Genomic DNA, 21,183 nt, shown 5'->3' on the forward strand with positions numbered 1-21,183 from the left:
CCTAGGCTAAACTGAAACTGGACCACACCGGCCGCCAGGTGTTGCGACACCGATCCAAAGAAAAGACGTCCCCAGTGTGCCGAGAGGCCCAGGCCGTGGCGCAGGGGGGGCGAGGGGGGGGGTGTCACAATGGCCGTGTCAGAGGCAATGAGTCATCAGCACTGCCGAGGATCCTGGGTTCGGATCCGGGTTTTAGCCACCCGTGATTGAGCCCGGGTTCCCGAGTGCGAGAGCCCATTGACGGCCTGGCAACAACAAAAAAATCCGGAAAAAATCAACTCTGGTTTGTTGCTTAATCGGGACTCAAATTATTCCAGCTTTGACAACTAATTTTTTTTATCAAATTCAGTTGGATTGCAAATCCGAGGCACACAGAAGTGCCACAAAGTGTGTGAAAATGAAAACAGGGCTAATGAAAATTACTCCAAAAGAATTCCGTGATTAAAAAATGTATAATAAGTTAATCGTGTGCTTCTCAAATAAGAGCCGCCCTTCTGCACGCCAAGGGGCGTCTTGGAGCGCTTTACACGCAGTGAGCGACTCGCAAAGTCACCTCGAAACATTGAAAGGGGCACCACCCCCCCCCCAGTGGCAGCTGCCCCTGTGTGGTACAAGGCTAGTGGGTCATTACGACGGCAAGTTGGGTCATTAGTCTGCCAGACGGGGGGCGATGATTGCTCCTGCTGTGTGTGATCCCAAATTGAGTAATTTGCAGGTAATGTTTCAGCATTGAGATATTTGGTAAATGGCAGTTAAAACGACGATATTTTTATTTTACCAGGGAAGGCCCACGCAGCTATGAAGCTATTTTTCAGAAGCAAGGTGGCCACAAATTATAGCTCAACAAGGTGGCTTGTCGCGTGGAAATTTATAGCAGCCAAATACACTAAACGGGCATTTCTAAATGTTTAGGGGAAAAACCCGGAGGGTCCGGAGAAAAATCCACGCGACCACGGGGAGAAAATGCAAACTCCCACGTCAGAGTCAGGATCGAACCCACGACCTCCTGTGTACCAGGGAAGGGAGACAACATTTCACCACCGCAAAACCCCATCCTCTGCTTACCCGCGGCACCACATCCTGCGCCCTCCCCCCCCCCCGCCATAAACAACAATGACGGTCAGAGTCCAATTATCCGAGCCACCAATTTGCGAGACAAAACCCAGCGGTTGCCCTTTACCGAAGGGGGAGGGGTGGGTGGGTGAAGGGTGAGGGTGGGGGGGGAAGAAATTACGCTGCTCCCATTAACTCGACCCCAACTGGACGGACACCTTTTCAAACCTCCAATTAGCAACTCGGCCCATGCATAGAAACCGTCAGATGGGTGTCCCCGACAAGGCCACACGACGCGCCTTCTGAGAGACACCCAGAGCTTCATTCGAGAGTCCTCAGCTGGGTCGGCCAGGTATCGCTGACAGGGCCATGATGAAACCTCCTGACATTCGCAGACCGAGCATGAAATAAGGGCTACTGTTGAACACATCTTGACAGCCTAATCCAGCTTCTGTATGTGTGTACGTACAGAAGAACCCCTCTTAACAACGGTAATTGGTTCCAGGAAACCGGTTGTTAAGTGATTTGGTCATTAAGCGAGTATAGGGAAGTACACGTTAAAGGCTTAATTCGTTCTGATAGCATCAACAGTTACCCTTTATCACCCAAAAAAGTACTTTATAATATTTAAACAATGGCTATTAATACGTAAAGATACTAACATTATAAACCCATACAATTAAAAGAAACATGGCTAATCAATGCAGTAATCAATATTTATTGGACCTACAACAGCCGGTCGTTAACAGGGGAATGGTCGGTAAGAGGGGTTTCTACTCAACACTACGATATACTATACTACATTACACTACACTAGACACTACACATTGGGCTCTATGGAGGCCCGTCGTGAAGCGATGAACCATTAACAGGGGTTGTCTTTCGGAGGGGTTCTATTGTATGTTGAACTTCTTTCGCACCGTACGTAGCCAACTGTACAAATCGGAGGTGCGGGGGGCGGGCAGAAGCACCACAAACTAAACACAAAAAGCAGCTCTAAATAAACGTGCTTTCAATCTGGGACCCCCCCCTCGGTGCCAGAGACTCAGGGGCAGCGTCGTCCGATGGTCGTGCGACGCACAACGATGACGACACCGATGGGTCGGCATCGTGCCAACTTCGGTGATCAGCTGCACCAACGTGGAGCGGGAAGGGGTCGCCACCTCTCGTGCTCCCAGCTTGCCAGCCAGGCCCAATGGTTTGTGAGCTCGGTTCTCCAGAGGTTCTCCAGAGGTCCCCTGCAAAATCCCCTCCCACCCCCCCAACTGCTTCGCAGAATTCGGAGACTCGAGGAAACAATGACGCAGTCGGGGGTGGCTGGCGACCCTGTTTCTAAAAAGTCGAATCGCCACGCGTTGTGCGTGTCTGTGTACGCGCGTGTGGCTGTGTTGCACGCGTCTGCGTTGCGTGCGTGTCTGTGTGTGTGTATGTGTGGGGAGAGATTGGCGCAGCGTTGACCGCGCCCATCGTGCTCACGAAATCGGGCGACCCGAGTTCGATTCCCGCTCGCGGCTGACGCCGGCGACAGATATGTGACCTGGTCCTCCCCTAGGTTGACCCAGCCTCAAGTGAGTACCCGGTGCGGTGCGTAAACATCGCCACTGGGGAGACAAAAGTGGCTGGGCGTGGTGCTGGCCACCCACCCACTCGTGTGCAGTGCGGCCTTCATCTGTGCTGCTCACCAACAGCATTTGCCCCTTTGTTTCCAGCTGCACGCGTCTTTAATTGTGCTTGTACGTTTATGCACGTGTGCGTCTGTGCGCATTTGTATACGCGCACGTGTGCATGTGGGTCAGTGTGTGTGTGTAGACGTGCTGTCAGGAGGTCAATGGGTTAAATGACCGGGATGACTGGCAGACGCATCGCCTCTGCTAATCACTATGCGTCGCCTTGCTGTGCTTTAACACAACGAAGACAAAGATCCCCCGTGTAGGCTACGTAGACCGTTGTGACAAGTGCTGTTGGCGAACACCTATTAAGGCCAGCAAGGCGCACAAAGGGATGGGATATTACCAGCACCACGCCCGGCCGCCTTGGTCACCCCGGGGGTGATGTTTACATCCGGTGGCAGGTACTCATTTTAGCCCGAGTGACCAAGGTTCAGCCAAGCGGAACCGGTTCAGGTGCGCCACGATGGTAAGATGTTGTCTCCCTCCCCTGGTACACAGGAGGTCGTGGGTTCGACCCTGACGTCTATTTTGGAGTTTGTGCGTCTCTCTCCCTGTGGTCATGTGGATTATTCTCCAGGTCCCCCGATTTTCCCCTCCACGTTTAGAATCGACCCGCCTTTATAGAGTATTTGGCTGCGATACATTTTCCACGCTATAAGACACTTTTTTAAGCTACCCTTTATGGCCAGGTCGCTTCTGAAAAAAGAGCTAAATAGATCGGTGGGCCTTACCTGGTAAAATAAAAAATAGTTCAGTTTTATAGTTTAAATTATTCGTCACCGATGCTTGCTGTGAGCGGTAACCAATCCCCGGTCGCTGGGTTTTCGTAGCGCGGCGCACTCAAACCACCGGGCCCCCATTAAAACTCAACGCAGTCACAAACACTCGCACGCACGTACGCACACGCGTGCACGCACACGCGTGTGCGTACGTGCACTCACGCGCAAGGTCGCATACCCGTGGCTGCCAGCACTCGTACTGCTTCTGCAGGTTGGTTCCGATGGCCTCCAGTGACTTCTGCGGGCCCAGCGAGAGGGGGTCTGCAACGCAGCCACAGCGGCGCCGAAGAGTCAGAGCCATCACCGCACACAACAACAACAACAATAACAGCCGCCGCCATTCGCCACTAAGTGGCGGTGACGTGCACATTAAGGCCACGTGAAGTGTCGAACGCCCGCTGGCAGGTGTCACGGGACGGACCCAGGTGCCATGGGAAGACTGACTGAGATGACTGGCCGATGCACCGCCTGTGCCCCGTGCTGTGCCAGACACACAGACTCTGGGGTCTGTGAGCGAGTGCCACCTATGAAGGCCGGCGCGGCACACTAGGGGGGTGGATGGCCAGCACCAACGCCCATGTGTTTACACATTGCCCCAGCTACTCATTTGAGGCTAAGTCGACCTAGGGGAGGTCCAGGACTGATTCAAATAATCGCCAAATAGAGTGCGGGGTGGGGGGGTAGTGGGTGCAGGGGGGCTTGTGACTCACCGATCCAGCACTCGAGGCGGCAGCACGGCGTCGTCTTCACCACGTCCGGGGGATCGACGCCCACGTTGAGACACAGAACCAGCGCCACGCTCACCGTCTTCATCTGTGAGCAACACCGAGAGAGGGGGAGGGGGGGGGTGGTGGTGGGTGCGAGGGAAGAGGCGGCAGGGAAGCGGGCATGAGTCACTCTTGAGCCGGCTCCACAGCTGGCGGTCGTGATCGGTTGCCCAACCAGAAGTCCGCTCAAGTTAATGAAATCGCCTTGCGACCGCTTTGCCCACCAAAGACGGTAGCTGCATCGCGCGATATCAGATGCGCTTCTGCGGCCGTCCGGTCCACGCTCTTCCACTCTGAAGGCGGTACAGCAATAGCGGACTAATCTGCATCTGTTCCATCCGTGCGGGGTGGTGTGTTGCTGCCCCCCGCCTTGCCGCACGTGGGATTTCCTTCGGGGTTCTCCGGCTTCCTCCCATGGCTTAAAAGCAACCATACAATGTAAGTGGCATTGGCCAAACAACATAAACTATTCATAATAAAGGTTCTTGGGTTAGATCGCGTTTATTTATAAATGTGTCGTAACCCTCCACCACCCGACACGGCCAATCAGCAAAAAAGTGTCACGTTGACAAAGACAAATAATTCACTACTTCAGCCCACCGGTGTGTTGAAGAGTTAATCCACATTTACAGTTTGAGTACGACGTTTCGCTGGTAAATACTTCCAGCATCATCGGGCAATTCGCCAGAATGGTAAAGCCCTCGCTTGCTCCCGGTTTTATATAGGGCAGCAGGGTGACGTCATCACTTAACTCATCAGGTGCAGTGATTAGAGGCGGAGGGGGGGGTGTAATGTAATTATATAATCGATTAGTAATCAGTCATTGGTTATGATTAGTAATGAGTTGTAGATTAGTAATTCTTTAAATCAAAATGTAATGTGTATTATTTAATAATACGCTTCCAGGCCGCACTAAGCCGGTAGCTGTCAGAGCGATTAAAGTTATTCTTGTTCCTCTCAATTTCAATGGATTCTCTAATTAGTCTTTGCCAGTAATAATTAGTTTTACACACCACTGCAACATTGTCAAAATCAATTGAGTGTCCTTGTTGACAAGCATGTTCTGCCACTGCCGACAGTTGTGTTTGAGATAATTTAATATTTCTCTGATGTTCTTTTAGTCTTACGCTGATGTTACGTCCCGTCTGCCCAATGTAGCAGCTGCCACATGAACAATTAATCCGATATACACCTTCTGTTGATAGTTTAGGTAATGCGTCTTTAGTGCAAGATACTAGTTTTTGAATTTTGTGTACTGTACCAAATCTTACTGTAATGTTTTGCTTTTGCAAAACACGGGCTAATTTGTCAGTTACTCCTGGAAGCGTATTATTAAATAATACACATTACATTTTGATTTAAAGAATTACTAATCTACAACTCATTACTAATCATAACCAATGACTGATTACTAATCGATTATATAATTACATTACACCCCCCCCTCCGCCTCTAATCACTGCACCTGATGAGTTAAGTGATGACGTCACCCTGCTGCCCTATATAAAACCGGGAGCAAGCGAGGGCTTTACCATTCTGGCGAATTGCCCGATGATGCTGGAAGTATTTACCAGCGAAACGTCGTACTCAAACTGTAAATGTGGATTAACTCTTCAACACACCGGTGGGCTGAAGTAGTGAATTATTTGTCTTTGTCAACGTGACACTTTTTTGCTGATTGGCCGTGTCGGGTGGTGGAGGGTTACGACACATTTATAAATAAACGCGATCTAACCCAAGAACCTTTATTATGAATAATATTGGTCGCGAAAGCCTACGTGTTAAACTAACAAACTATTGAGCAATTTTTTTGATGATACCAGGTGAGGCCCACTGAGCTCTATAGCTCTATTTCAGCAGCGAACGGACCATAAATGACAGCTCAACGAAGTTGCTCATCGCGCGGAAATTTAAAGCAGCCAAATACAGGTAGTCCTCTACTTACGATGGCGATGCGTTACGACGACCCCATCGTAAGTCAAAAATATCGTAAGTCGAAGATGGCCTAGCCTACCCAGGAGTCTTAAAGAATGGTGCTAATTTAGCAAAACAGAGCGATTTACAGTACCGTACTGTATAAACTATATACTGTATGTATTTATTAATTACAATACTGTATTGCACAGTAAAATTTCAAGTAAAAAACAAGGTAAATTCTTAGCCTACCTATATGAACTGCAATTTCACAGAAAGTTTTTTTCAGGAAACAATCCTATCTGCTATAAAAACTTTTAACATGCAATGAACGTATGTATCGTATCGTGGTAACCCTAAAATGAAATCGCTAAAGCTATGTATCATACATGCATTGAACGTATCGTAACGTATCATATTCTACTGTACTCGCCAAGATTCGTACCTCGTATGCTGCTGCGTTTGCCTGCCGCGCGAAATATTTAATATTTTACAATTTTGTTGTATCGCTATCGCCATCGCAAGATCGAAATATGGTAAGTCGGGACCGTCGTAACTCGGGGACTATCTGTATGTTAAACACACGATTCTAAATGTGGACAGAAAAAACCGGAGGAACCGCAGAGAAAAATCCACACGACCACGGGGAGAACATGGAAACTCCAAATAAACAGGCGTCAGGGTCGGGATCGAACCCACGACCTCCTCTATACTAGGCGAGCTAGTTAACACCTCATCGTGGCGTCCAATACTGCAAAAATTACCTCCATTGCATGACACACTGCAGCATCGTCACCGTAATTCCCTCTTCTAACAAAAATTCGCAGGACCCTCCCGAAAAAGAGTCTTGAGACTCAGCCAGGCTTACGTGGGTGAACAAGCGAAATAATAATAACCCTGAGGGTGAAATAGTTCAATAGCTTGTATTACTCTTAACTACTGGGCATCTGTGAAATAGAGCTTCAGAACTCATCGGATTTCCCCAGGATAAAGATTGTGATTCTGTATTTGTAATAACCAGATCCTCTAGGAAGATACAGCTGTGGCTGGAGTGTGAAGATGTTCTTATCAGAAGCTGGTTAATAAATAGCGAATTATAATTGCCAGCAAAGGTGACACAAACTACAGTAAATAAGTATATAACATGTTTTCTTCAAATATCCAGCATCCTTCACATATCAATCACTCTCCACATAAAAAAAGTATTTCTAACACAACCCATTATCAGCCACACTGATTCAAGACAAGCAAGCCCTTGACTGGTTTCAACATACAGCGTCTCATCAGCAGAGTCAGGCTTGCTGAACCAATGCTGCCAAACTGCCGATCTTACAAGATGGGTCCTAACATGCAAGATCGTCACAGCCAAAAAGCATGGGCTGGCAATCCAACCCATGAATTTTGGCTGTGACGATCGTGCATTTAGGACCCCCCCCCCCCAAGACCCCAGAGCAGTGAGCAGATAAACAGAGAGGAACAAACAAACGCCACATGGCCATGGCGGTGTGGAATGTGCTCCCTACCCTAGGCTTTCAGAGGCGCAGGAATTTTAAGAATGTGAATTCAAATGCCTGTGGCTTATTCAGCCAAACTAAGGCAGCCCCGGAATTAGGGATAAGGGGAGTTCGGAGGGCTCCGAGGGCTCGGTGTCCCAAACGCTTATTCACTCTCAAACACATTATTCGGTGATGCTGCTGCTGCGGCTGCGTTGGCAGTGGGGCACAACGTACAAATAACAAAATAACTAAACACCCACTCTTCAAAAACACTGTGGGGCCTTAAAACCCACAAAGTGTATACGGGAAGTCCTCGCTTAACGTGCGGTGTTCACGCAGCGCGTTTTCGCTATAACTCGGTTCTTCTATTAGGGAAAGCGCCCCTTTATGTCGCGGAATTTGCACCCCCCGTTATAACATGGAAAACGCACCATTATGACGCGCAAACACGCGCCGTTATAACCCGGAACACACATCGTTATAGTGCGGAAACACGCGGCGTTATAACCCAGAACACACGGCGTTATAGTGTGGAAACACGCGGCCTTATAACCCAGAACACGCGGCGTTATAACCCAGAACACACGGCGTTATAGTGTGGAAACACGCGGCCTTATAACCCAGAACACGCACCGTTATAACGCAGAACACGCATCATTATAGTGCGGAAACACGCGGCCTTATAACCCAGAACACGCACCGTTATAACGCAGAACACGCATCGTTATAGTGCGGAAACACGCGGCGTTATAACTCAGAACACGCACCGTTATAACGCAGAACACGCATCGTTATAATGCAGAACACGCATCATTATAGTGCGGAAACACGCGGCGTTACAACTCAGAATACGCACCGTTATAACGCAGAACACGCATCGTTATAACGCAGAACACGCACAGTTATAACGTAGAACACACATCGTTATAACGTAGAACACGCATGGTTATAGTGCGGAAACACACACCGTTATAACGCAGAACACACATCGTTATAGTGCGGAAACACGCAGCGTTATAACGCAGAACACGCACCGTTATAACGTGGAACACGCACCGTTATAACGCAGAGCACGCATCGTTAAAGTGCGGAAACACGCGGCGTTATAACGCAGAACACACATCGTTATAACGCAGAACACGCATCGTTATAGTGCGAGGACGAACGCCGTTATAGCGAGATTTCTGAGCGGTCGACGACGAACATCTTTCTTGAGCTGCGCGGCTGAGCGGTACAGTGATACAGCACGCGGAACGATACAGTAACGCGGTGACGGCGTACCCTCAAAGTTACTTGTCCCGCCATCTCACTGCGCGGTGTGCCGTAGTTAATCGTATCTCGCCAAACTTCATCGTCACATTATTTATGGGGAAATAATTTTTGCCAAACGCTAAACGAGGACTCGCCATACTGGGCGACGTTTTGAGACATGTCCCTTCTTGACACCGCACAGACGCCATCGAGGTAGAGTGGCCTATGTGCTCTGAAGAAGGGCCATTGCCCCTCTATTGTATAGAGGGTGGCCCAAAGGTCAGGACACAGATAGGGTGATTGCATTTGTTTCAACACTTGCATGACATCATTTTGATGGTTTACAATTTTTAAGTTAACTATCTATTATCATTATTTGATTTTTCTTATTGCTGTGGGGGCGGGGGGGGGGTCACCTCAAATCCGTCGTTTACAAAACTCTACCAAGAACCCCCTCTAAATTAATTGAGACAAAAAAAACATACATTAACGACTGTTCAAGGATTACACACTTTGCAATCTTATTTTTTCAAAGTCCTACATCCATTTCAATAGAGCCCTCGTGCATCATACATACATGCGTGTTAATGGAAGTTAGTTTCAACATTTGTTGAAATAAATTAAAATTATCCTCGAATTCGTTCAAATAAATATAATAACCCTGTGTGTCCTGACTTTTGGGCCACCCTGTCTTATAATAATAATCCTGTGTGTCCTGACTTTTGGGCCACCCTGTATAATAATAATAACCCTGTGTGTCCTGACATTTGGGCCACCCTGTCTCATAATAATAACCCTGTGTGTCCTGACTTTTGGGCCACCCTGTATAATAACCCTGCGTGCCCTGACATTTGGGCCACCCTGTCTCATAATAATAATAACCCTGTGTGTCCTGACTTTTGGGCCACCATGTATATTTTGCTTTAAGGCCAACATTGTTGTTATTGACACAAGTGTTGGGTAGTTGTTGCTGTTGTTTGTGCTACACTGCCAGAGCAGCAGCAGAACCAGGCGTGTAAATTTGCTGACCCGACCCCGACTGGACATCTGTGAAAAGGAGCTTCATAGCTCATCGGATTCCTCCAGGATAGAATGGTTCGATTAACCTCTGCAGTGAGTCATTTCCTGGGCACTGTTGAAATGATCGTTGTTGTTTGAGACCCATTCAGATTATAACTTGCCAAGTTTACATATGCAGTTAAGTGGGTTGGTGAGTAGGTGGGTGGGTAGATATTCAAGTAGGAGGGGGGGGGGTATTCAGATAGTTGGTAAGGTGGGAGCTTGGTTGCCCAGAAGTCTTTATTTGGCCCCGGGGCGAGAACCCATCTAGACACAAACTCCCCTTGCCAGGGAAAAAAACCTGACAAAAAGAGCACGGGAAGGAGGAATGCGGTTGCAGGATGGTGGGGCAGAGTTGGGGCAGGAGGGGTGGCGGGAGGGTTAGCGGGGGGAAGGCAGTGGGTAGCAGGGGGGTGGTGACCATAACACGTAGGCTTTCGCGGCCAATGTTATTAATAATAAAGGTTTTTGGGTTAGATCGCGTTATTTATAAATGTGTCGTAACCCTCCACCACCCGACACGGCCAAACAGTAAAAAATGTGTCACGTTTACAAAGGACAAATAGTTCACTACTTTAGCCCACCGGTGTGTTGAAGAGTGCATCAACATCATTTAAATTTGAGTACGACGTTTCGCTGGTAATTACATCCAGCATCACCGGGCAATTCGCCAGAATGGTAAAGCCCTCACTTGCTCCCGGTCTTAAATAGAGCAGCAGCAGGGTGACGTCATCATTTAACTCATTCAGGTGCAATGATGTGAGGCGGAGGAGGGGGGGGCATTGTAATTATATAATCAATCGATTGGTAATCAGTCAAGAGTTATGATTAGTAATGAGTTGAATTAGTTGTAATGTGTTATTGTGATTATATGCTACGTTAGCAATCCGTTAATTAGTATGTGTTTAGCCCCTATAATGAATTGTAATATATATTATTTACTAATAGGAACCCGGTCTGCGGCTTGGGACTCGCTCGCTTGTGGAACGGATTCGCAGGGGCGCAGGTGGCGAGCAGCGAACCCCAGGAGGAGGCCAGCACGGCAGCAACAACTGCAACCATAATTAACGTGCGCCTCATTGTTAATTCACTGCTGGATGAGGCGCCGTCCCCCGCCACCTCGTCGCTCAGTAAGGGTTGGGCAAACGCAGGAGGGACCGGCGACCGCTTCGGACGTTCGCCGCGGCCGGGAATCGAACCTCAGGTCGGGCCCCAGTGTCAATAACGGCGCGGCGTGCTGACCCGCAAGTGGCAATGCTGGTGAAAGAAGCAACCGCGGTGGCGAGCCGTGGGGCACAAATGGCAACTCACTTGGAGAATCACGCGCGGAAGGAAACAACTTTGTCCAGCGGAGCCGCGTGTGCTGACATGCAGCTTCACGCGTCACGCACACACACAAAAACTGCTCGCAAATGAACCACAATACCTCTGCCGATCTCGTCAAGGAGGATAAACCATCACGTGAAGTCCGATCATCCTCGCCGAAGCGGCTTTTGGCTAACCATCGAACAAGGACGGTCACAACATCGCACACGCTTTCAGATGCACTTCTGTGGCCGTCTGGAACTCTCTGCCTTCCGATGTTAGGAAGACACTGGAGCTACCCACTTTCAAATCATCTAGATTGAAAATTTATTTCTTCAGAACTGCTTTTTGCGTTTCGTTTGTTGTCATTCCCCCGCACCTCCGATTAGCGCGGTTGGCTACGTACGGTGCCAAGGAAATTCAACATACATAAATTTGATTTAATACTTCCTTTTTTATGCTAATCATTGCGCGCGGTTGCATTTTATTTTGCTCAGACAGTGTTAGCTGCTGAGGTCGTGACGGGATCCTTGCATCACTCCTGTTGCTCCATGCCCAACCCCAGTACCGTTCCGCTGTAATGTGCACTGATGCCCACTTTATTGAGAGCACTATTGGCACGGAAAAAAAAGATTGATTGATTAATTTAGCCACAGAGGCTGTTGTTTCTGAGGCACGGGTGGGTTCGATGCAGGGGGTGTGTGACGATAATGCGGATCCATTTATTAATAAGGATTTTTGAGCTCGCGAAGATAAGGAAATATTTTTGATTCGGATACCGCATGCTGTTTGTATGCAATGGGTTCACGTTGTCCCTGCACGCCTCTAGAGGCGCTGCAATTCCCCGCAACGCCAAAATAAGAATGGATTCTTGCATCGAATCGCGACCACAACCGCGACAGTTTAAGGCATGGACGCATTCAATACGCGTCTCACAAATAATTGACAAACCATACTTTGTTAGAAAAAAATACTGTAGGGGCAAGTGCTGTATAGCGAGCACCCATTACGGTTGCCATGGGACGAGAGGGGGTTGTGTGGCAAGTACCGTGCCCGGCTGCCTGTACCTTCCCAGTGCTGATGTTTACACTCTATGCCAGGTATTCGTTTATGGCTGAGTCAACCTAGGGGAGGCCCAGGGCCGGTTCAGATAATCGTCACTGATGTTTGCCGTTTATACAAAAGCACACTACAATTTGCACACATGTGTACAATTACACAGACACACATACACAGTAAAACCACACCCACTGCAACACAATCACCCCAATACAGTACAATCAAACACAAAGTTCCCCGTGTAGCCTTTAACAGACTGTTGGGGCAAGCGCTGTTAGCGAACACCTATGAAGGCCGGCACGGCGCACGAGCGGATAGGTGACCAGCACCACGCCCGGCCACCTTTGTCTCCCCAATGCTGACGTTCACACACCTCGCCATAAACTAATTTAATGCTGAGTCGGATCAAAGGGAGGCTCAGAACCGGTTCAATCATTCAGCACTGTTTATCAGTTGTGAGCGGAAATCGAACTCGGGTCGCCGGGATTTGCCTGGACACAGTGCGCTAACCACTGCGCCACCGCTCCCCAACACAGCACAATCACACACGTCCACACAGCCCACGTGGGTGTGTGCGTGTGGGGAGGGGGGGGTCGACTCTAGCAATTGGGCAAAGCTGTTACACAACCGATCTCCCACAGTGCCCTACCTCCCCCACCTCCAACTACTCCCCAACCCCCAACTTCCCGACACCACTCGCCCATCCCAGCACCCAACAAAGGAGCACTCAATTAACACCACACACCTACCCCTCCCCTGCCCCGACCAGAAAGGGCCAATAAATTATGCATTCGTGGGGCACCGCGGGAGGTGTTGGCACCACGCTTCCCTGCGGTGGTGACGGTGGCGGCAGTTGGCGGTGGGAGTCGAGGAGGCGGCAAGGGGGCTGGGAGACAAGAAGAAGAGCAGTCGGAATATTCATCGCAACAATGCCCTTTTTATTTAACTCAGAAAAGCCAATGTCGACTGCGAGGCTGAAGGCTCAAGCTACGTCAGGATTTCTTTGGCCGATTGTGCTGAGGATGGGTTCTGAATGCGCGAGGTAATTGGAGAACCAAGAGTAAAACCCCCAAAGCTGAGCATCGCGCTCCCACCGTGGCGAGATGTTGGCTACCTCGCCTGGTGTACAGGAGGTCGTGGGTTCGATCCCACAACTGACGCCTGTTGTATATTTGGAGTTTGCGTGTCTCTCTCCCCGTGGTCGTGTGGATTTTTCTTCGGGTCCCCCGGTTTTTGCCCTCCACATTTAGAGGCGTGCGTTTAAAAGTATTTGACTACTGCTAATAAATTTCCACGTGACGATAAGCCACTTGGATGAGCTATTATTTGTGATGGCCAGGTCCGCTTCTGAAAAAAGAGCTACATAGCTCAGTGGGTCTTACCTGGTATAAAAAAACAGTTTAGTTTTTTACAACAGTTTTTAGTTTAAGTTTCGAAACGTAGGCTTTGCGACCAATATCATCCAAAATACAAGTTTCGCGTAAATATATTCTACTTACGCGATCTAACCCAAAAAGACCCGTAAAATGGAGCGCGCTTCAACAACCTGCTTGCACTACCGCCCGGACGCTTCGCTTGCCAGGCTTGAGAGTTTCACATGTCTCTCTCTCTCTCCAGTGACCCGCAAAACCCTTGCCGCCCTGCCTCCGGCATAGCACGCGAGGGATGTGTGGCCAGCGCCACGTCGGGCCGTCTTTGTCTTCCCGGAGCTGATGGCTCATCAATTGCTCAAGGCACTTACGGCTGTCACAATCTAGAAGGAGGGCCCAACCACAGGGACACTGATGTTTCTGCCTGTTCACAAGGCCCAGTAATACAACCAAGGCGCAATGCACTGTACAGGGTGGTCCAGATGTCTCGTGACCACCACCCCCCCCTCCCATAATTAATTGACCCCTAACATGTTTCCCTTTGCATCTTCATTTCTGATTTACTTAAACCTTACTTTAAATAATATAAAGTTTTAGAGAATGAAATGGGGGGGGGGGGGGTCACAAGACATCTGGACCACCCTGTAGAGGACAGGCAGCCGTGAATGAGGAGGGCGGGGAGGGGAAGCTGGGAAGAGGGTGTCTTCACGATGACTCTTTAGGGGAGCGAGCGACAAGGTGGGAGGCTACAGGGCGGAGGGGAAGCAAACGACGGGGTTCACATACACCACGTGGCAGCGGAGTTATGGCGTTACGTAACACGTATTCATAACAACGCTTGATGAAAACCACATAGAAGGCCCACTGGTACGAACAAGTCTCTCTCTCTCTCTTACGAGCGAGATCTTGAACCGCAGCCAGAAGTCGAACCCCCGGTTGGCCAGTATCGCGGCACAGTCCGCAAACACCGCTGCCAACTTACGCCGATCCTAAACGTGGCGCACGGACTAACGCATGCAAGCAAACAGTATTGCTGCTGCTGCTATGGTCAAGGGAAGGGGACGGTTATTTTTAGTAACGCCAGTCTGGCAGGCGGCCGGTAAAAAAACTTTGGTGAAACCGAGCCGCGTGCTGGAACGCCGCGGCCAAATGGACCATAAGGCAATTGGGGAGCGCTAGGGGGCAGGGGGGAAACGCGTTAGAAGTGAGGGCCGCAGAGGTGCATCGGACCCACAACGCCGTTTCCTAAGACCCATCAGACGGGAGAGAATGGGGGAAAAGGGAATATTGGGAGGGGGCAGTCGACCATGTTTCAACTCTCAGAGCAAGAAATGTATCCACATTGAGCGCTGAATGAAGTTTCATGCCGCCGATGGGGGGGTTTCGGTAACCGGGCTGAGATCATCAACTCGCTACACACGAGAGCCCGGTTTTAGCCTTCCTCTTCTCCCTTGCCCATTCTCTTCAACTTCCCCCACCCCTCCACTCCACTCTCCTCACCCCAACTCACCCCTCGACCGTGGTCAATCACTCATAATCCCTCAGCATGCTCCTGCCACCTAAATAATTTCTTCATTTATACCGGTTTAAAAAAAATACGTTCAGCAAGCACCTTGATCGAAGATGTTTTCTTGTTCATGTTTTTGTTTGTTGCGGTTGCACCCGATTCAAGAACCGAATGGCTCACAGGGCTATACCAAATAAATGAAACTATGAACTATGAAGGCTGCCTGCAGTCGAACCCAGGATCTCAGCAGTGCCGGCAGTCCTCAGTGTGTATGTTCAGTATGTTGAACGTCTTTTTTGCACCATACATAGCCAACCGTGCTAACGGGGAGGCGCAATTCCGGCTCAGCGCTCTGACCTATAAACCTCTCTGTGCCACCTGGCCACATTTCTAACGTTTTAAACATGGCAGCGTTAATAACTTTCACACGCCCAACCCATCTGCCTCAATGCACACAATAAGCACACACCTCAACAGTTCTCTCCGCAAACTCATCACGGTTAATTACCCTTTATCCCAAGAATTGTAAACTTCTCCTTGCCGTGATGCTCCATGTGCACCGAATGAAACTGCACTGAGCGTTTAAAAAAAAAATCCAATCACTTCCCGGTTAACTTTTAACGAGGACTTAAATTATTTGATCGTGTATCAGAGTAATTGCTTTTGAATGTCACCCTACCCCAGAGCTCACGTATATATCTTTCCTGAAAATACAACTTCGATTTTTTTTTCCTGATGCTGTTTTAGCGTTAATTCTTGTTGGAAGCCATGAAACAATTTTTTTATTTCTATTTTACCAGGTAAGGCCCACTGAGCTATGCAGCTCTTTTTCAGAAGCGACCTGGCCACCATTCATAGGTCAAAGAAGTGCCTTACGTGGAAACGTTCAGCAGACAATTACTCTAAACGCATGCGGCTTTGAATGCGACATTTTGCTAATAGTTGAAAATGTACGTTCATAAACACGCGTGTGCCACGTATTGCTTCGTGTGACAAAGATCTCCCTTGAAATAAACTTTTGGTCTCAAACGTTTAAAGACACATCTTACAGTAATTAAACGGAGCGATGGAATCATATCGCGAGTCGGCGCAGGTGTGAGGAGGCGGATCGCGAGAGGTTGCGGCCGCATGGGGAGGCCTTCCTCCACCAGCAGTGGATTGATTACGGCTCACGATAGCGACGAAACAAATCGTGCGCGCGCGCGGACGCGAGTCGCGGGAACGCGAGGCCCAGTTGTGTGAACCTTTGCTCTGTGGCTATGTGACGACCTTCACCTGTAGGGGTGGGGGGGGGCGGTGACCCATGGCCAGGCGGTAGCGCGTTCGCCGCTTTTTGCAGAGCTACAGAGGTTCGTGGCACAAATCCGGCAGGCTGCCCTTCCCTGGGCGCCACAGTGGTGAGATGTTAACTGCCTCGCCTAATATACAAACGATCGTGGGTTCGATCCCGACCCTGAAGCCTGTATATGAGTTTGCAAGTTCTCCCCGTGGTCGTGTGGCTTTTTCTCCTCCACATTTATAAACATGGGTTTAATCGAATATTTGACTGCTTTACATTTCCACACGATAATCCACTTCGTTGAGCTACCATTTGTGGCCAGGTCGCTTATGAAAAAGAGCTATATAGCTCAGTGGGCCTTGCCTGGTAAAATAAAAAAAAATTGTTCGTTTAATTGTTGTTTATCACTGCAGGTGAATTAACTGAAAAAATATGAGCTGTCTGCTTCGCCATGGACATTAAATATCCCATGATGTAATTCGAAAAGAGGAGGCCGTCGTGTGCTGGAGTAATACTCAAAACGTGTGTGCGAGTGGAGTTAATATATTTTCGCCCTTGCTCTGCAGTGTATGTTCTCCCCCAGTTCCCTGCATGAGAATATCCTGTAACCGATAGAGAACTAAAACTAAACTATTTTTATTCTACCAGATAAGACCCACAATGTTGTCTGAAGTCCAACCATATAGCCACACGTCGAGTGAATTCATAACCGCACAGAGCGAATTTTGGGTAGCGATAGGTTAGCCGCATATTACGCAAGATCGCACAAACCGAACCCGCAGAGCGAGGAAAACCTCTACTCGTACCCACTGAGGGTGGTGTGGAAAACCAGAGGCCAGCGGATGACTCACATGGGCCCCGCACTCTACCCCGTATCACATTTCCCTAAGAGCAACATCATGGTGGGATTGGGTACAGAAGATGTAGTTGGGAGATATGAGGGAGACACGGGCTCCAGGAAGTGAGATGGGGCCCCTACAGGAGCCCAGAGAGGGGACTGAGGGAAGGTCACATGAGATAAGGTCATATCAGGAGAGGAGGTCATGGTGAGGTCAGCAGAGGCCAGACAAGTTGATCTTTTTCTCTCTATGAATGTAAGAGAAAGATGCCCATTGTATCTGTACAGCATCTTGAGATAGTTGCATTTACACACGATAAGGGGGGCCACAGTGGCGAGATGTTAACTACCTCGCCAGGTATACAGGAGGTCGTGGGTTCGATCCTGGCCCTGACGCCTGTTGTATAATTGGAGTTTGCTTATGCCTCTTCCCGTGGTCGTGTGTATTTTTCTCCGGGTCCTCCGAATCTCCCCTTCACATTTATAAATGTTTGTTGAGACTATTTGGCCACTGCTATAAATTTCCACATGATAAGCCACTTCGTTGAGCTATCATTTGTGGCCAGGTCGCTTCTGCAAAAAGAAATACATAGCTCAATGGGCCTTACCTGATACAATGTAAATAGTCTATAGTTCTTTTTAGTTTATATAAAACCAACGTATTGTATGTGTACGCAGCTTATACGTGTGTGTATGTGTATAGTAGTGTATGAATTTGCGAGTGTGTGCGATCCCCCCCCCCAAACTCGGCCAAACCTTAATGCGCAAGGTCTCCAAATGTGTACTATCTGTGCGTGCAGTATTTGTATTGCGGAGGTCATTTGCAAATAATACTACCCTGGTCTGATTGAGTTCTCACGTGGCTCAACAAATAAACGTAAAAGTGTGGGAGCGGGGATGTGTGTCTGTCCCCTCCCTCACTCTGTCTTGTCCTTCACGCGCCGGGTCTCCAATGTACATATTCTGATTCTGTATTGCACGTGCGTACTGTAAACGTGCATATGTGGGTGTGTGGTGCAGCAGGGGGAGAACGGTGGCGCAATCGGAGTTAGATTCCCGCCCACGCCCAAAAGTAGTGGCGAATATTTGAATCGCTCCTGGGCCTCTCCTAGGTCGACTCAGCTTTATGCACCTGGTGCAGTGTGTAAACACATTATGGGCAGAGGCTGCCGGGCGTGGTGTTGGCCACCCACCCCCTCGTGTGCCGTCTAGCCTTCATAGATGCTCGCTAACAGCACTTGCCCCAACAGTCTGTTAAGGCTATAAAGGATGTGGTACTTATAGTTTTTAATGGTTGTAACCTGGTGGAAACCTAAATAGAGCAGGGGGAGAGAAATGCCACGGTGGCGAGATGTTAACTACCTCGCCTGGTATACAGGTCATAGGTTCGATCCTGACTCTTGTATATTGGGAGGTTGCATGTCTCTATCCGTTGTCGTGTGAATTGCCAATACTGTACTGAAAAAATGTACCTGCAAATTACTCAATTAGGATTATACACAGCAGCAGCGACATCGCGCCCTGCTGTAAAAAATCTAGCAGGACCCTACTGAAAAAGAAGCTTTCCTGGGTAAAACAAGCGAAACAATCATAACACAGGGGGTTGGGTGTCTTTGTGTATAAGAATCAGAATATTGATTTATACTGGAGGAATCCGATGAGCTATGAAGCTCTTTTTCACACACGTCCAGTTGGGTTAGTTCAGAACTTTACAACAATACAAAAAACACACGACACGAGTGCCAAGTATTGGGTGGGGGGGGGGGGGTAAATTGCAAAACAAACCACTTGAACAAAAAAAATATACAACCGAAACAAAACTTTTGTTTTCATCCAACGCGAGTCGCTCGAATTGTGTTGCGAGACACCCCCCCCCACCGCTCTCACCCGGTCCTTCATGCGCCAGGTCTGCGTGGCCGCTCGTGATCCCTCGATCTTCTCCGTGTGTCGCTTTTTGGCGAGCGCGAGCGGAATGTGCCAGTCTGGGAGTGCGGCAGCCGCAGCCTCTGGTCCCGGCACTTCGGCGTCCGCTGTCGACGCCGCCCCCGCAGCCACCGCCACGACCGCCGCCTCCTCCTGCTGCTGCTCCTGTTGTTGCTGCTGCTGCTGTTGTTGCTGCTGTTGTTGTTGCTGCTGTTCGTCGTCCTCGCTGGGTCCCAAGGAGACCCAGGAACCCCCGGAACGCTCCATCGCGAGCATTGGGGAAGGCGCGGAGATTAATGGAAGTTGCGGGTAGTGCAGCGGTGGCACGGAGGTTGGATTCGGGAGAACGCAGATAAGAGGTGGACGAAGAGAGGTGATGTCGAAAGAGGACGAGGTGAAGAGGTTTACTATCCGAGGGAATTCGAGGGAATCCTGGAAAGCGCGAGATTCCTCACGGTCCCAGTATTAGGGGGCCCTCGCTTGCCTCACCCCCCCCCCCCCCCCAAGCGGTCCTAAGCCCCCGTCCTCGGGTTTGCGGGGTTCCTATCGCGCCCTCAAGTGTCCAGGACCAGGAGATCCTTAGCAGCCCCCAGTCTCAATGTCTCCGCGTCCTAGTCCCGGGGGGATCCTGATCCCTGGTCCTTTAAAAGAGACAATAATTATCGGTTCCTCAGTTATGCAGGGGGGGGGGAGGTCCTCGGAGTCTCAGCGTCGGGCTCCCCTACTCCTTCCTCGAGAGGTGGGGTGGTGGTGGGGTGGGGAGGTCTCGGGGTCTCGCGTTCCGCGACTCGAGGGGCTCCTCAGGGAGGTCTCCGGTGGAGGTTTTCACTCCGCGGTTTCTGTACCCCGATGGCCTTCGGGGAATCCACGGAGCCGTCGGTGTCCTGGGTTTCTTCGGGGGTCCTGAACTCGGGGGGGAGGGGAGGAGGAGGGGGGGTAGGAGAGGGTGGTTCCAGTCCCGCAGTTGTAAGGGGTCCCAGGGGTCTCGGGGGGATCTCGTGGGGGGGTCCCCTCAGTCTCCTCCCCGCGGGAGAGCCGCGCGGCCTCCACGACTCACGGGGGCCGCCATGATTGCTGTGTCCCGGCATGCACCTCGCGCGTGGGGGTAGGGGCGGGGGTGGCTGCGGGGGGGGGCGGAGCAACGCGGTGTGACGTCGGCACGACCGTTAGCTCATTAGCATACAAGCATAACATTAACATAATAGCATGCTATCTGTTAACGTTGTTAAAATATATTTACACACTTATCTCGTCTCGTTCAATATTTTACGCCCCTGGAGCGAGGCCCTGGGCAGCTCCGGATGAAAAATATTTGTAACAAAAGTGAACGATGATACGACTAAATATTGACTTACAGCCTTCGTCACGACAGGAATTCAAATTCTTGGGTCTTTCGGTAAAGTCACCGAGATAGGTTCAAAGAAAATAATACAAAAAAAACAACAGAAAACTACAACGCAAGCGGTCGTTGCGATCGAGATGATGATACGACTGACACGTCGCTGAGATCAACTTAAGACCGGTCCCCCCCGCCATAGTAACGTGGAATTCCCACCGCTGGCCTATGCGCGGGGCGAGTGAAAAGGAGATCTCAGAGGAGTTAACCGCCTCGTTTCTCCGGTGGATTCACAACAAGTCTCCAACTACGGTTTTTGTGTTTGAGACGTCAACGACCCTCTTGTCTTGATTTGAGGCTTTCGTGACTGCTTCTTTCGGTAAAGTCACGTGGGTAACACGGCAGATCTCTCGCCTACTTCAGCAGGTTGTTTTTCCTTGCTGTGATTGTCCCACCTGATGACGATTGCTTGTGTTGCGATCGAAACGTCGTGACACCGCCTCAGTTCAAATGACGACAGCCGTTAACTTACAATTAGGGGCCGTCCATAAATGACGTCACGCGCCTAGGTGGTGGT

General features: G+C 49.7%; 1 protein-coding gene across 1 annotated transcript in view; it reads right to left on the reverse strand.

Moving 5' to 3' along the window:
* Window positions 1–20,373, reverse strand: part of LOC116956562 (regulatory-associated protein of mTOR) — a 77,152-nt gene extending 56,779 nt beyond the window's left edge. The window contains 3 exon segments of the mRNA XM_076052346.1: window positions 3,681–3,763; window positions 4,213–4,315; window positions 19,235–20,373. Coding sequence (XP_075908461.1) covers window positions 3,681–3,763; window positions 4,213–4,315; window positions 19,235–19,546 — 498 coding nt within the window. The 5' untranslated portion in view covers window positions 19,547–20,373.
* Window positions 20,374–21,183: the final 810 nt, after the last annotated feature.

Source organism: Petromyzon marinus, chromosome 3 (genome assembly GCF_048934315.1).
Source record: "Petromyzon marinus isolate PM22_M1 ecotype Great Lakes invasive population chromosome 3, UKy_Petmar_22M1.pri1.0, whole genome shotgun sequence".
Classification (NCBI taxonomy): Eukaryota; Metazoa; Chordata; class Hyperoartia; order Petromyzontiformes; family Petromyzontidae; genus Petromyzon; species Petromyzon marinus.